Consider the following 14,733-nt stretch of genomic DNA (forward strand, 5'->3'; position numbering starts at 1 on the left):
ATGATTTATGACAAACCACAACATTAATTTAACATTAAAATTGAATTAGTATGGATTTGCCTTTGAGTTTTGTGATGGTTTACCCATTCCTTCCACTTGTATACACGATGCATATGAGAGTTCAACTTGGTTTCTTGCGCCAAGTGAAGCCAGGGGAAAAAACAAATTAGACCTCTTCCCACAAGGACAAAATTTGATTATCTCACATAGATGTCACTCCCATAAGGGTTAAAGACAATGGAATATTTGCATAAACCCTTGAAAAATGCTAGTCTTTATTTAAAAACGGCAATGAATAAAAAAAAAGGAATTGTTGCTCAATGATTGATTGAGAGTAAAGGGATGGAATTCCACGAGGGGGAAGGTGCAAAAAACAAAACAAGCTTATTTAGGCTGAAAAGGGTTTGTCCTTTGCAGTGTTTGAACAGAGGGAAACCCTAGAAAATACTAAAATGCATGGATTGTATATATATAATGACTCGCTAGGGTTGACAGTAACCAAGAAGAATAACTATGTACTTACCCTACTCGGGTCGTTCTTCATCTTTAATTACGTGTAGTATAATACTTAACTATAAATTAAATTTTCAAACAGAGAATAATTTATTTTATTATGTTATCAAACTATGAATTATATAAGATCATTTAGGTTTTATATATATACATACACAAACATACGTATACAAGTATATGTGTGTCAAACTAATTGTCTCGTTCTATTTGTTTTTTGGTGACCGGAAAATACATTGTCACTCGCCATTAAATTTGATATCAAATGTTGAATTCGGTAGTAGTGTACAAGTCTCTCTACATATAGTTGTTTAATTTTATGTTTTTGGTAGATCTTAATTTGTTGTAGTATGGATCATAGCACATGTGTGATTGTGTAATAATTCCTAGTAGATTGTATTTAGGATTACTATATGTATTCTAGAAAATCTTAGGTTTTCTTACGTGTAAGTAAACCCATTATGTTTAATTACTAAAAATAAATGCAAGTTAAGAGGAAAAGACACATACAAAATTTCCCCTACACCTCTCTTTTTCCTCTCTATGTTGCCGCACTCACTTTCTTCTTCAATTAAATTTAGGCCACAACATAGTTGACTTATTTGCACATTTATTTGATGGTAGTACTATCCACACATCCATTTTTACTTCTCACACATCCCTCTCAATTTTTAGTCATTGGATCAAATGAATTGGACAAAATCCATGGCAAAAAATTAACAAAGATGAGGGAGAAATAAAAATAAGTGTGTGAACAACACTATCCTAATTGACATCCACAACTCAGTTGCCTGCTTCTGATCGTGCATGCTATAAGGACAACCAAAGAAATTCAGTCATTATAAATAGATACCAATAATTATGATAGAGGACGTACGTATTAGTGCTGAGACCATTATATGTATTCTTCATGCATTTAGACGGTAAGAAAACTACAAAAAGAAAACAATGGAGTTATTTCGATTCTGGTTTGAACCATCGATGATGATTCATGAAAATCAGTTACATATTTTTCTCCGGAATAATTTGTTGCTGGAAAAGCTGTACTGGGGCTGTGGCTAGACTGCCGGCTGCTGTACATGTATAAGAGACATGTCACTCTCACTTTACTTTGACAATCCGACGAAAATCTTGTGATTTAGATTTCACATGGTTCCTTTACAGGCTAGGGTAAAGGGAATTGTATTATGTGAAAGTGTAACGTACGTCTCGTCTCCATCGACTCTAAACTTTTTTTACTTTGTTTGGTCTATAGTCGATATTATGTAGAAACTAATTAAAATTTTAAACTAATTAAAGAATTAAAAACAGTTATATTGTCATGTGGTACGTTATCGATTCATTTATGTTATAACATGTGTTTTTTATTAGTACGTTATAGATTACCTGTGGAGAACATGTGCTTAATGATCACAAAATGCGATGTGCAGGTTATTCCAACCCCAACCAGCCATATGATGAGAACCATGAAGAGAAAGAATACCCAGAACTCTCGAACTCTATTCTGTTTGTAGTGAAACGATTGAAGAAGATGGTAATGTATGTGCCTTGAAAAGATAATTCAGTAGGGTAAGACGACATTTATGCCACGTCAAAACAATTAGGCTATTCTGCTTGCTTAATTTATGTGAAATATAACTCATCTACGCATAGTGATTTTCACCCTACCCATCAATCTAATATGTAGTCTCTCAATTATTAGGTTTTCTTGTTGAGGATGTGAATCTCACATAAAATAATTAAGGTAATTATATATATATATATATATATATATATATATATGTGTGTGTGTGTGTGTGTGTGTGTGTGTGTGTGTGTGTGTGTGTGTTATAAGGGAGAAGGAGTTGGACTATCATATATTGCCAATTTATGAAGAAAAAAAATATTACCAATTAATTTTATGACGGCGCCTCAACTTTCTTCATGATATTAGAGTAAAATCCGACCTAACCTGACTCTAACTGTTCCAATTGTAAACAATGACCCCGCCACCCAAACCAATGACTTACGTGATAGATCTTTGCATCGATTGATGTAGCATGTAGTTAAGTTGAGGAAAATATTAGTACTTGACTCATTTTGATAGTAAAACGCTAAACCCAATCATTTTGAATCTTGATTGTGGGTTTAGCGTTTCACTATCAAAATGAGTCAAGTATTGATAAATTGGACATTCTAATATACAAATATGTGGTTCAAATGTAAGAACAAGAGAGCATGCATACTACCTTTGTCAATTGATTAACTCACATTTGTTACGTTAATGAATGAAGCCCTTCGACAGACAGACGACACATTTAAACATGCATGCATTCGTCCTCATATTTAAGCTCGACCAATTAAGCCAACAAGACTTGGAGGTTGGGAGGGACAATCTTTCATATTCGTTTTTCCTTGAGGCTCTCGTTTTTAGGAATAAAATCTTTGATAAAAAAAAATGCAAACTACCATTGTTGTTGTGTAGGATGCGATGATCAGTGCAATACGATAGACCATCACTCTATTCTTTTCCGATCAACATTTTGTGGTGGAGAAGTGTCGGTGGTTCCCTCCATAGAGTGGCATTTTATTCATTTACTTTTCATAGATATTAATTTTTATTTTTTTGTCGACATAGATAACTCTTTCTTCTTCAACCACTATGTTCGGCCTTAAATCTATAAGGCCCATGCCAACCATTGGTAGACCAACAAGATTTCAATGTGCAGATAGGGGCCCAACAACAATTTGGGTGGGTGGTCACCAAGTTTTGTTGCAATGTGCAAATTCTAGTAACTTTTGGTATAATTTCAAATTAGTTTCAACATTTTCAAACATTTCAAAAAAAAAAAAAAATCAACGTATAGGACATATCACTTTGATTTAGTCCCAAGTTAAGGGAACCGTTAAGTGCTTATGTGGCATTCTTGGTCATATTTTTTTATGGTCTGGACAAATCTCAAATTAATGACGTGATATTCATGGTTAAATTAGTCTCAACACTCTAAAATTCCTCTCTCCTTCTCAAACTCCCTTATCATTCCCCTCTCCATCATTAGCACCAACAAACAGATTGAAACAAAACTCATTGACCGTCTTTTATTTATTAAAAATTGATAACCACTCTCTTGGGACTTAACAGAAGTGATATTTCCTATACTCTTTTGAGATGTTTGAAAAGGTTGGGACTAGTTTGAAATCACACCAAAATGTTAGGGAGTTTTAGGTACTTAAATCATAAAAATTAAATACTTTATATTCCAACAATACGGTATTTGTGCTGAAATTTCCTTTAAATGAGTAGGGTTGAAGCCCAAACAAATAGAGACTAACTGATCGCAAGACTAAAACAATTCAAAAAAGTTATTAAAAGTTGAAGGAATTTGGAGTTTCATTATAAAATTAAGGGAAAACTAATGAAAAATGTTAACTTTGAGTTTTAAGGATAAGGAAAAAATAAAGAGTAAACTGAATAGTACTATGATTGACTTTTTAGTATAAAAATATGATTTTGTTAAAATAAACAGTACCATGAGTTTTTCGTTAAAATTCTCTAAAATTAATTGACAATAAAAAAAATGTAACGGTAGACGCCTCAAAGACATAAAAAGATAATGTGATGAGCAATTATCAACTAGATGAGTGTTCTCTTTGTATACTTGATGGGGAAGAATCTAGAAAGGGACAATAATCCTTGTAATGGAGGAAATTTTTAATCATGAAATTTTCTGATAAAAACTCCTTAATTTTCTCTCGAATTAATTATTTTTTCTTTACAACAATTTTAAAGATATTAAGAAGCAAAATAAAAATAATAATCAAGTTAATCTTTAACTTAATGTTGTGGAATCTTCTCGTTAATATAGTACGTAACGATAGTTAAGGAATAAGTATTACGTCAACGGATTTCCACATTAGCTTCATTGTTCATTGTAATTACTAATAAGTAGCAATTAAGAGGTGCACAGTACCTGTGGAAGGTGTAATTAACAATTGGATTAGGCAAACCAAACGTATTAGGACCCCTTGACCCTTTCAGATTACGCAGATAAGATGACAACTCAACACAATAACATAAAATCCATTAAGATTTCAGAAAATAGACACTGCACGTCAGCGTCACAAATCCTAACCTTTTCTCTCTCCCTATAAATACAAGCTAAAAAAACCGATTAAATGTCATACCTTGACAAAATCACAGGGCATATATACTTGAGTTTTCTCCCGAGCCAAACCTAACCAGAATAATGAAGTTCCTATTGGAGTTGGGATCGTGTTACCGCTCATCGTCGTCGCGAACCCGAGATCGGATGACGAGATCAACCCATGGGAGAAGCTCCAAATCTGGAAGTGGTCATCAATGGAAGCCAGCTCTTGTTACAATCTCAGAGGATGGGGTTGTTTCAGGCTATGAGGGTAACCTTCAGTCTGAGAAGATGGCATCAGCCAAAGGTCCTCGTCCAAAGACCATAGCTCCAAGTTTCAGTTATACTTCTAGTAATGATTTTCAGTACTGCTCCAGGTAAATATATTATTACAGTGTGTTTGATTTTTCTTCAGGTTATACACACACACACACACACACACACACACACACATATATATATATATATATATATATATTTAACATATCGATATACACTAGCAAGTGTATCCGCGCGTTGCTGCGGTGTTTGAAAACATAATTGAATATGCAGAAGTCTCAAAAAATATATGTGCCAAAGAGTGGTGTTTATATACATATATTACATCCATGTCCATGTGTTAAGGAAGTGCTATTTACATTCATATATTACATGACAAAAAATTGGAAATATGGGTGTGCCATTCTTAAGGATTGTTTTTCAAAAGTTATGGCTCTACCCCAGACATTGTTTTATGCGTACAATTTTACAAAGTTAAACAATCCAGTTTTGTTTCACTAAATACACCCAAATTTGTAACTTCGTTAATGATGTCTCCTTCGTTTTCTACGACAACGTAGAGGTAAAAATTAAAAGAAGGAAATTAAAAACAGAATTGGATCACTTATGAATTGAATCACACTAAGTTGCATATGAATGAAAATCTAAAGATTAATGAAAATTTGTCATAATCTAACTCTACAAAATTTCAATATGCCAGATTTCATTTGTAGGCACCAAATCAAATTCACAAAATTAAGTTGGTTTTTCATTTTCTCTATTGGTTTTCACTATGCCAGATTTCTAAATTTTACTTTAGACAGGATTAATATGCACATCTTTACCGGTATATAGTTCCGCTAAATTGATTTTTACTCAATGTTTCACAGTATTAATGTAAATAGGGGAAAACATAACAAACATCCTTAATCGCAAACAGAGCATAACCGAATGTCATGTATGTCACAATGCAGAATTCGTCCAACTGAATTGTGTTTCTAGTTGATTATTTATCAAAACTAAATAAAAATGTCAAGCATATGAAGATAAAACACACACCTGGGATATCAGTCTCACAAAATCGCAGCATAAGGAAGCAGATGGAAGTACTCAATGACCGTTGTAACTGCCCAGCTGTTGAAACTCTTTTGTACCAAAGGACCCTGCAGCAAAGTCCAATTGTCACACAGGCAGGACAACTTCGAAAAAAGTATAGTAAAGATAGAAAACTAAGAAAAATTCCATGATATACCAGAGCATAAGGAAGATTCAACCACCAAGGATCAATATCATTCTTTGATCAATTGCCACTGACTTTGTTAGCCACTGATTCCTTTTCAGCTTCTTGGAATAATACTTACTTTCTGGTGCAAGGACAAATGCCGACTTATTTCCAACTCCAACACCAACCATTCTGCATCATTGTTGAAAGAAAATGTATTATATGTTGATCAAATACTACTATGTAGTAGTGTAATTTCATATTAAAAGCTTTTTGTCACCTATAATTTGTTAAGCTTTTGTTTAGATTCAGTTGGCAAAAGCTTTACTGTATCACACACAAAATTTTGAAGAAAACATCAGAAAACAAACAGATTTTAAGCAGTTAAATGCACATCCAGCCAGGCAGCTACAAAGAAACCAATTCAAGGCTTAAACCTAGCTTATGACTACATTGAAATGACAAAGAAAATCCATATTAACAAACTGGTAGAAGCTTGTTTCTCACTACTAATATAGAAAATCTTACTAATGGCCAGGCCGAAACGAATAATAACAACAACAACAACAACAACAAAGCATTTTCCCGCTAAGTGGGGTCGGCTATATGAATCCTAGAACGCCATTGCGCTCGGTTTTGTATCATGTCCTCCGTTAGATCCAAGTACTCTAAGTCTTTTCTTAGGGTCTCTTCCAAAGTTTTCCTAGGTCTTCCTCTACCCCTTCGGCCCTGAACCTCTATCCCGTAGTCACATCTTCGAACCGGAGCATCAGTAGGCCTTCTTTGTACATGTCCAAACTCATTTTGTGTACGTGTTGATGCTTCACCGCCCAACATTCTGTGCCATATAGCATCGCCGACCTTATTGTCGTCCTATAAAATTTTCCCTTGAGCTTTAGTGTCCTACGACAGTCACACAACACGCCGGATGCACTCTTCCACTTCATCCATCCAGCTTATATTCTATGGTTGAGATCTCCATCTAATTCTCCGTTCTTTTGCAAGAAAGATCCTACGTAGCAAAAACGGTCACTCTTTGGTATTTCCTGATCTCCGATCCTCACCCCTAACTCATTTTGGCCTCCATTTGCAATGAACTTGCACTCCATATATTATGTCTTTGATCGGCTTAGGTGAAGACCTTTAGATTCCAACACTTCTCTCCAAAGGTTAAGCGTCGCATTTACCCCTCCTGAGTTTCATCTATCAACATTATATCGTGTGCGAAAAGCATACACCAAGGAATATCATCTTGAGTATGTCCTGTTAACTTATCCATTACCAACGCAAAAAGGTAATAACTTAAGGATTGTTGATGCACAAAATCAGTGAGGACTTTGGTACAACAGAAAGTATTAAGTTTGTGATCTTCGCTAGATTGCTCTGGTCATTAGTGTGGATAAGTATGTAAATGGATGGAGACAGGAAAGCAAACACAAGATGTACATGGTTCACCAAGATTGGCTACATCCACGGAGTAGAGGAGTTCTCATTAATTGTGAAGGGTTTACGCAAGTACATAGGTTCAAGCTCTCCTTTAGTGAGTACAAGTGAATGATTTAGTACAAATGACATATGGGTGATATCTTTAACTGGTGGAAATGCACAAGTTAATGTATCAATTTCACTTGAAGCTTACTTGTAGTTTCAAGCTTGGTCAAGCGCGATACAAACCATGTAGTAGGAGTCCCCCAAGTCGCCGAGCTAGGGGATCTGCTGAAAGAGGTGACAGACAAGGTAAGCAATCAGAGCTCCAAGCAATCAGTCCCAGATCAGAAGTTTGATTTCGAGTTCCGGCTGATTGTTCTCATTCTCCCTATCTTGCAGGCAACATGAAGGATAAAGAGAAGAAAATGAGAATAGATGATATGAGAAGTAACTTTCCACAGGCTTATTCTTGAACTGGGCTAGAGGATTTTCTGGTTTCCTCCAGAGTATAAAGCCGACTGAAGAATTTGAGGGTCAAAACAAGTCCATCAAATCTAGAGTACGTTCGACCCTGCTGATATGGGATACTTTTGCTGTTGACAAAGTAGTGGATGTATCGGCACGTGTTCTGTTACGCTTGTCTCCACATGCTTCCTTGTATCCTTCACACTTTCCCTATCTGTTCCTCAGGCAGATGTGGTATCTTCTCTGGAAGCATAAGATTTAAAGATGAGTACTCGAGAGCAATGCCAGGTAAGTAATCAGGTAAGGGGTTCCAGGCAGTCAGTTCCTGACTGGAAGCTTGATTCCAAGTGCTGACTGATTGCTCTCTTTCTCCTTGTCTTGCAGGTAAGAACAAGGCCAAAGGAAAAGACAGGGAAAAAGCATGATATGGGATACTCTTGCTTTTAACCCTGATGATATGAGATATTCTTGCTCTGGTGTAGCTTGTTTGTAGAGGTATTATCGGGATGAAAGAAAGCTGAGTATTTCAAGAGGCTTCGTTGGGGGTGCCCTCTCAGATATGAGGAAGAGTTGAGCATTTTAACAGGTCTGCCTGTCCGTTGAGGATGAAGGTCGACATATATAGGAGTTTCCCTAACAACAACTAGTAATGCTATTCCTTTACCCTGCTTGGTCATAGCACGGTAGTGGGAGCTGCCAGTTTCACGTGTGTCTAAGCACTTTGAAAAAGTGGTCTGTGGTATCTGGAAAACTGATGTTGCGTGTGAAGATTACAAACAAGCTTTATCCAATGAGATCTGGCTCTCGAAGTTGAGAAAGCGGTGCCTCTTTGGTTTTCGTACAAGCAATCTTGTCGGGGATCTGGCTCTCGAGATTCGGAGAACGGTGCCTCTTCGATTTTTTAAAGAGCAACCTGCTGGGAGTCTGGCTCTCGAGATTTGGAGAGCGGTGTCTCTTCGATTTTTGAGAAAGTAATCATGTTGGGAGTCTGGCTCTCGAGATTCGGAGGACGGTGCCTCTTCGATTTTGGAGCAAGCAATCTTGTTGGAAGGGTTTTCTCGAATGTAAGTAAAGGTTGGGCATGTTTGCTAGTCTACCTTGCCACAGAGCACAGAGGTTGACACACAGGGACTTTCCAATTATCCAGCAGCGGTGTTGTTCCTTTACCTTTGTGGGTAATAATATGGTAGCTAGACCTTCAAAATTTATGTGTCTAAACTTTGTTAGTGCTGTTTTTTTGTTATTCTTTTACTCTTCTTGGTCATAGCGATGTAGTGGGAGCTGCAAGTTTCACGTGTCTAAACTTTGTCAGAGATCTTTGGCAAAGTTATCTGTGGTACCCATGAGCTGATGGTGCGTATGGAAAGTGGATGATTGAACAGTAAGATTCACGTGCTTTCTACTTCACCAGAAATCTTCAACAGAATGCCCGTAATTTCAGCAAAGCTGAGTGTGCATGGGACAGGTGCTGACAAGGCTGAAACAAGCAGGTGCCTCTTTGATTTCTGAGATCGGCCCTCGTGGTCTCTTAGCAGCCCAGCTTTTGAGAAAGCAAGCGCCTTTTCGATTTCTGAGATCGGCCTTTGTGGTCTTTGAGCAACCTAGCTTTTGAGAAAGCAAACGCCTCTTCGATTTCTGAGATCGGTCCTCGTGGTCTCTGAGCAGCCCAGCTTTTGAGAAAGCAAACGCCTCTTCAATTTCTGAGCAGGCGCCTTTTCGATTTCTGAAACTCCGTCGAGTGCAGATTTTTATAGAGGATGGCATTAAGTTCCAAAGCACACTTGAATCTTCACCAGTAGACGCTCCCTTCTTGCACTTTTAAGATCTTGATTTATCTGACCTCTTCTCTCTTCAACACCTTTGAAAATGTCTGGCCTCTCCGACCGTCGTTTTGACTTGAACCTCGTTGAAGAGGCAGCCACACCTTCTCTAAACAACATATGGCGCCCATCCTTCTTATCCCCTACTGGTCCTCTTACCGTTGGGGATTTCGTGATGAAGAATGATATGACTGCTGCGGTGGTGGCCAGGAACATTCTCACTCCCAAAGATAATAGACTACTTTCCAAACGGTCTGATGAGTTGGCTGTTAAGGATTATCTGGCTCTAAGTGTTCAGTGTGCAGGTTCTGTGTCTAATATGGCCCAACGCCTATTTGCTCGAACCCGCCAAGTTGAATCATTGGCGGCTGAAGTGATGAGTCTCAAACAGGAGATTAGAGGGCTCAAGCATGAGAATAAACAGTTGCACCAGCTCGCACATAACTATGCTACAAACATGAAGAGGAAGCTTGACCAGATGAAGGAATCTGATGGTCAGGTTTTACTTGATCATCAACGATTTGTGGGTATGTTCCAAAGGCATTTATTGCCTTCGTCTTCTGGGCTGTACCGCGTAATGAAGCTCCAAATGATCAACCTTCGATGCCTCCTCCTTCTAAGGTTCTGTCCGGTACTGAGGCTCCGAATAATCCCCCTCCGATGCCTTCTCTTTCTGGGGCTCTACCGACTGCTGAGACTTCTCCTAAGCAACCTTTATGAAGACTCCTTCTTGTTTGTTTATTTTGACTCATGTATATGTACATATTTATAACTTATCGGAGATATCAATAAATAAGCTTTGCTTCATTTCAACGTATTGTGTTAAAAATACACCAAAGCCTTCTTCACTGAGTGGGGTCGGCTATATGAATCTTAGAACGTCATTGTGCTCGGTTCTGTGTCATGTCATCCGTTAGATCCAAATACTCTAAGTCTTTTTTTAGAGTCTCTTCCAAAGTTTTCCTAGGTCTTCCTCTACCCCTCCGGCTCTGAACCTCTGTCCCGTAGTCGCATCTTCTAACCGGAGCGTCAGTAGGCCTTCTTTGCACATGTCCAAACCATCGTAACCGATTTTCTCTCAATTTTCCTACAATTTCGGCTACTCCTACTTTACCTCGGATATCCTCATTCCTAATCTTATCCTTTCTCGTGTGCCTACATATCCAACGAAGCATCCTCATCTCCGCTACACCCATTTTGTGTACGTGTTGATGCTTCACCGCCCAACATTCTGTGCCATACAGCATTGCCGGCCTTATTGTCGTCCTATAAAATTTTCCCTTGAGCTTTAGTGGCATACGGCGGTCACACAACACGTCGGATGCACTCTTCCACTTCATCCATCCAGCTTGTATTCTATGGTTGAGATCTCCATCTAATTCTCCATTCTTTTGCAAGATAGATCCTAAGTAGCGAAAACGATCGCTCTTTGGTATTTCCTAATCTTCGATCCTCACCCCTAACTCATTTTGGCTTCCATTTGCACTGAACTTGCACTCCATATATTCTGTCTTTGATCGGCTTAGGCGAAGACCTTTAGATTCCAACACTTCTCTCCAAAGGTTAAGTTTTGCATTTACCCCTTCTTGAGTTTCATCTATCAACACTATATCGTCTGCAAAAAGCATACACTAAGGAATATCATCTTGAATATGTCCTGTTAACTCATCCATTACCAACGCAAAAAGGTAAGGATTTAAGGATGAGCCTTGATGTAATCCTACAGTTATAGGGAAGCTTTTGGTTTGTCCTTCTTGAGTTCTTACGGCAGTCTTTGCTCCTTCATACATATCCTTTATAGCTTGGATATATGCTACTCGTACTCCTTTCTTTTCTAAAATCCTCCAACGAATGTCTCTTGGGACCTTATCATACGCTTTTTCCAAATCTATAAAGACCATGTGTAAATCATTTTTCCCATCTCTATATCTTTCCATCAATCTTCGTAAGAGATAGATTGCCTCCATGGTTGAGCGCCCTGGCATGAACCCGAATTGGTTGTTCGAAACCCGTGTCTCTTGCCTCAATCTATACTCAATGACTCTCTCCCAGAGCTTCATTGTATGACTCATTAGCTTAATACCCCTATAGTTCATGCAATTTTGTACGTCGCCCTTATTCTTGTAGATAGGCACCAAAGTGCTCTTTCGCCACTCAGTTGGCATCTTCTTCATTTTCAAAATCCTATTGAAAAGGTCAGTGAGCCATGTTATACCTGTCTCTCCCAAGACTTTCCACACTTCGATCGGTATATCGTCTGGCCCACTGCTTTTCTATGCTTCATCTTCTTCAAAGCTACAACCACTTCTTCCTTCCTGATTCGACGATAAAATGAGTAGTTTCTACACTCTTCTGAGTTACTCAACTCCCCTAAAGAAGTACTCCTTTCATGTCCTTAATTGAAAAGATTATGAAAATAACCTCTCCATCTGTCTTTGACCGCATTCTCTGTAGCAAGAACCTTTCCATCCTCATCCTTGATACACCTCACTTGGTTTAGGTCTCTTGTCTTCTTTTCCCCTACTCTAGCTAGTTTATAGATATCTAACTCTCCTTCTTTGGTATCTAGTCGCTTATACATGTCGTCATAAGCCGCTAACTTAGCTTCTCTCACAGCTTTCTTCGCCTCTTGCTTCGCTCTTCTATACCTTTCACCATTTTCATCGGTCATGTCCTTGTATAAGGCTTTACAACATTCCTTCTTAGCCTTCACCTTTGTTTGTACCTCCTTATTCCACCACCAAGATTCCTTTTGGTGTGGGGCAAAGCCCTTGGACTCTCCTAATACCTCTTTTGCTACTTTTCGGATACAACTAGCCATGAAATCCCACATTTGGCTAGCTTCCCCCTCTCTATCCCACTCACACTGGGTGATTACTTTCTCTTTGAAAATGACTTGTTTTTCTCCTTTTAGATTCCACCATCTAGTCATTGGGCACTTCCAAGTCTTGTTCTTTTTTCTCACTCTTTTGATATGTACATCCATCACCAACAAGCGATGTTGATTAGCCAAGCTCTCTCCCGGTATAACTTTGCAATCCTTACAAGTTATACGATCCCCTTTCCTCATTAGAAGAAAATCTATTTGTGTTTTTGACGACCCACTTTTGTAAGTGATCACATGTTCTTCTCTCTTCTTAAAGAAGGTGTTGGCTAAGAATAGATCATATGCCATTGCAAAATCCAAGATAGCTTCCCCATCCTCGTTTCTCTCCCCAAAACCATGGCCACCATGGAAACCTCTATAGTTGCTTGTCTCCCTGCCCACGTGTCCATTTAAATCTCCTCCTATAAATAACTTCTCCGTCTGGGCAATTCCTTGCACCAAGTCTCCAAGGTCTTCCCAAAATTTCTCATTCGAACTCGTATCCAACCTTACTTGAGGTGCGTACGCACTAATGACATTGATGATTTCTTGTCCTATTACAATCTTGATTGCCATGATTCTATCTCCTACCCTCTTGACATCTACAACATCTTGTGTCAAGGTTTTGTCCACGATGATGCCAACACCGTTTCTCGTTCTATTTGTGCCCGAATACCAAAGTTTAAACCCTGAGTTTTCTACATCCTTTGCCTTAAGACCAACCCACCTAGTTTCTTGTAGGCACATAATATTTATCCTTCTCCTCACCATAACTTCCACTATTTCCATAGATTTTCCCGTTAAGGTTCCTATATTCCACGTTCCTAAACGCATTCTACTCTCTTGAACTCTACCCTTCTGTCCTAGCTTCTTCATCCTCCCCCATGCAATAGGATCAAAGTACTTTTTTGTGTGTCCTGTGCAAAGTTGATAGGAGCATATGCTCCCAAACAACTTTGAGTGGAGTCGTTCGAAAAGAAGTTTCTATGGCCCCCTTGCTCATTTAACACTGCATCCGGGTGCCGATGGAGATACAGCGACCCTTGCTCACTTATCACTGTGCTCGGGCCACACAGCGCGCCATTTACAGGTGACACCCTAGCTTTAGCACGATTTCGTTCTGGATTCATTTTCATAAGGATTCGACGTAACTGTGGAGTGTCAGGCCGAAACGAATATGAAAAAAAAATCACCTGAGCACAGCCTAATCCAAATACATATTTCTTCATTGAACTCAACCTTTCAACAGAAATCTAATAAAGGCAAACCAGAGTCTTGCTAATTTCCTCATCATAATTGGGACCAAGCATAATATTCCTTGCAGACAGCGTGCTTCTCAGCTTTGGAAGAACCTCATTGTTCGGCGTTGTGCTCTCAATTGGTTGCTTCTTCTCTGTGCTTGATTTGAGTGTTGCCTTCGTGGCCTTAGCTTGGTTCATTTGAGGGGTTGATAGATTGGGGTTCTGATTTTCACCAACTTCACATCTTTGAAACAACTAAAAAAAAAAGGGTTAAACCGTGCTGAATTTGAATTAAAATTGTACTGTGAAAGAAGAAGATTCATGGGTTTTTCTTGTTACCTCTGTATTTTATCACGATTTGGTCAGTGTGATTTCTTCACGTTTATCATCCAATCTGATGCCAGTAGGTTCCTTCTTGGGAGATTGAGGCTTCTCCTTGCTTGTTTTAACATTTCAACTCTCCGATTCATCGTTCACTAGCCTTGACTTCGACACCGCGTTGCTCTCCGGCCTAATTGACTCCCGCTGAGCCTCCAGCGATGCCGGAACAGCTTGAGAGTGGGGTAAATCACACGAAGACCTGCCATTTTCAGCTAGAGATCCTGGGTTTTTTTTTTCCAAATTCGGACAGGAAGTCTCAACCTTAGCAGGCTGATCAGCCACCACTTTGGCCGTAGAAGAAATGGGATTGTTTTGAACCGCCGGGTTCTCGTTGTCGTATTTCACGGGTCGCGGTATTTTCCTCTTGGGTGCTGCAGATTCGAACCAAAGACACCAAATTTCCATCAGTCACGATAAA

General features: G+C 38.7%; 1 protein-coding gene and 1 long non-coding RNA gene across 2 annotated transcripts; both read right to left on the reverse strand.

Moving 5' to 3' along the window:
- Positions 1 to 4,543: 4,543 nt before the first annotated feature.
- LOC126609900 (uncharacterized) lies at positions 4,544 to 6,308 on the reverse strand. The gene is made up of 2 exons (XR_007618319.1): positions 5,952 to 6,308; positions 4,544 to 4,944 (listed from the first exon to the last, which is right to left on the reverse strand). It is a non-coding gene; the product is annotated as an uncharacterized LOC126609900 (long non-coding RNA).
- A 114-nt stretch (positions 6,309 to 6,422) lies between these two features.
- Positions 6,423 to 13,569, reverse strand: LOC126611737 (uncharacterized). The gene is made up of 2 exons (XM_050280113.1): positions 12,767 to 13,569; positions 6,423 to 6,441 (listed from the first exon to the last, which is right to left on the reverse strand). Exons 1-2 carry the CDS (start codon positions 13,567 to 13,569, stop codon positions 6,423 to 6,425), a joined length of 822 nt encoding a protein of 273 aa, XP_050136070.1.
- Positions 13,570 to 14,733: the final 1,164 nt, after the last annotated feature.

The sequence above is a fragment of the Malus sylvestris genome, chromosome 17, assembly GCF_916048215.2.
Source record: "Malus sylvestris chromosome 17, drMalSylv7.2, whole genome shotgun sequence".
Taxonomy (NCBI): Eukaryota; Viridiplantae; Streptophyta; class Magnoliopsida; order Rosales; family Rosaceae; genus Malus; species Malus sylvestris.

What these genes read in the sequence shown, in the direction of transcription:
- LOC126611737 (XM_050280113.1), bottom strand. Translation starts at nt 13,569, where the DNA reads ATGAAGAAGCTAGGACAGAAGGGTAGAGTTCAAGAGAGTAGAATGCGT.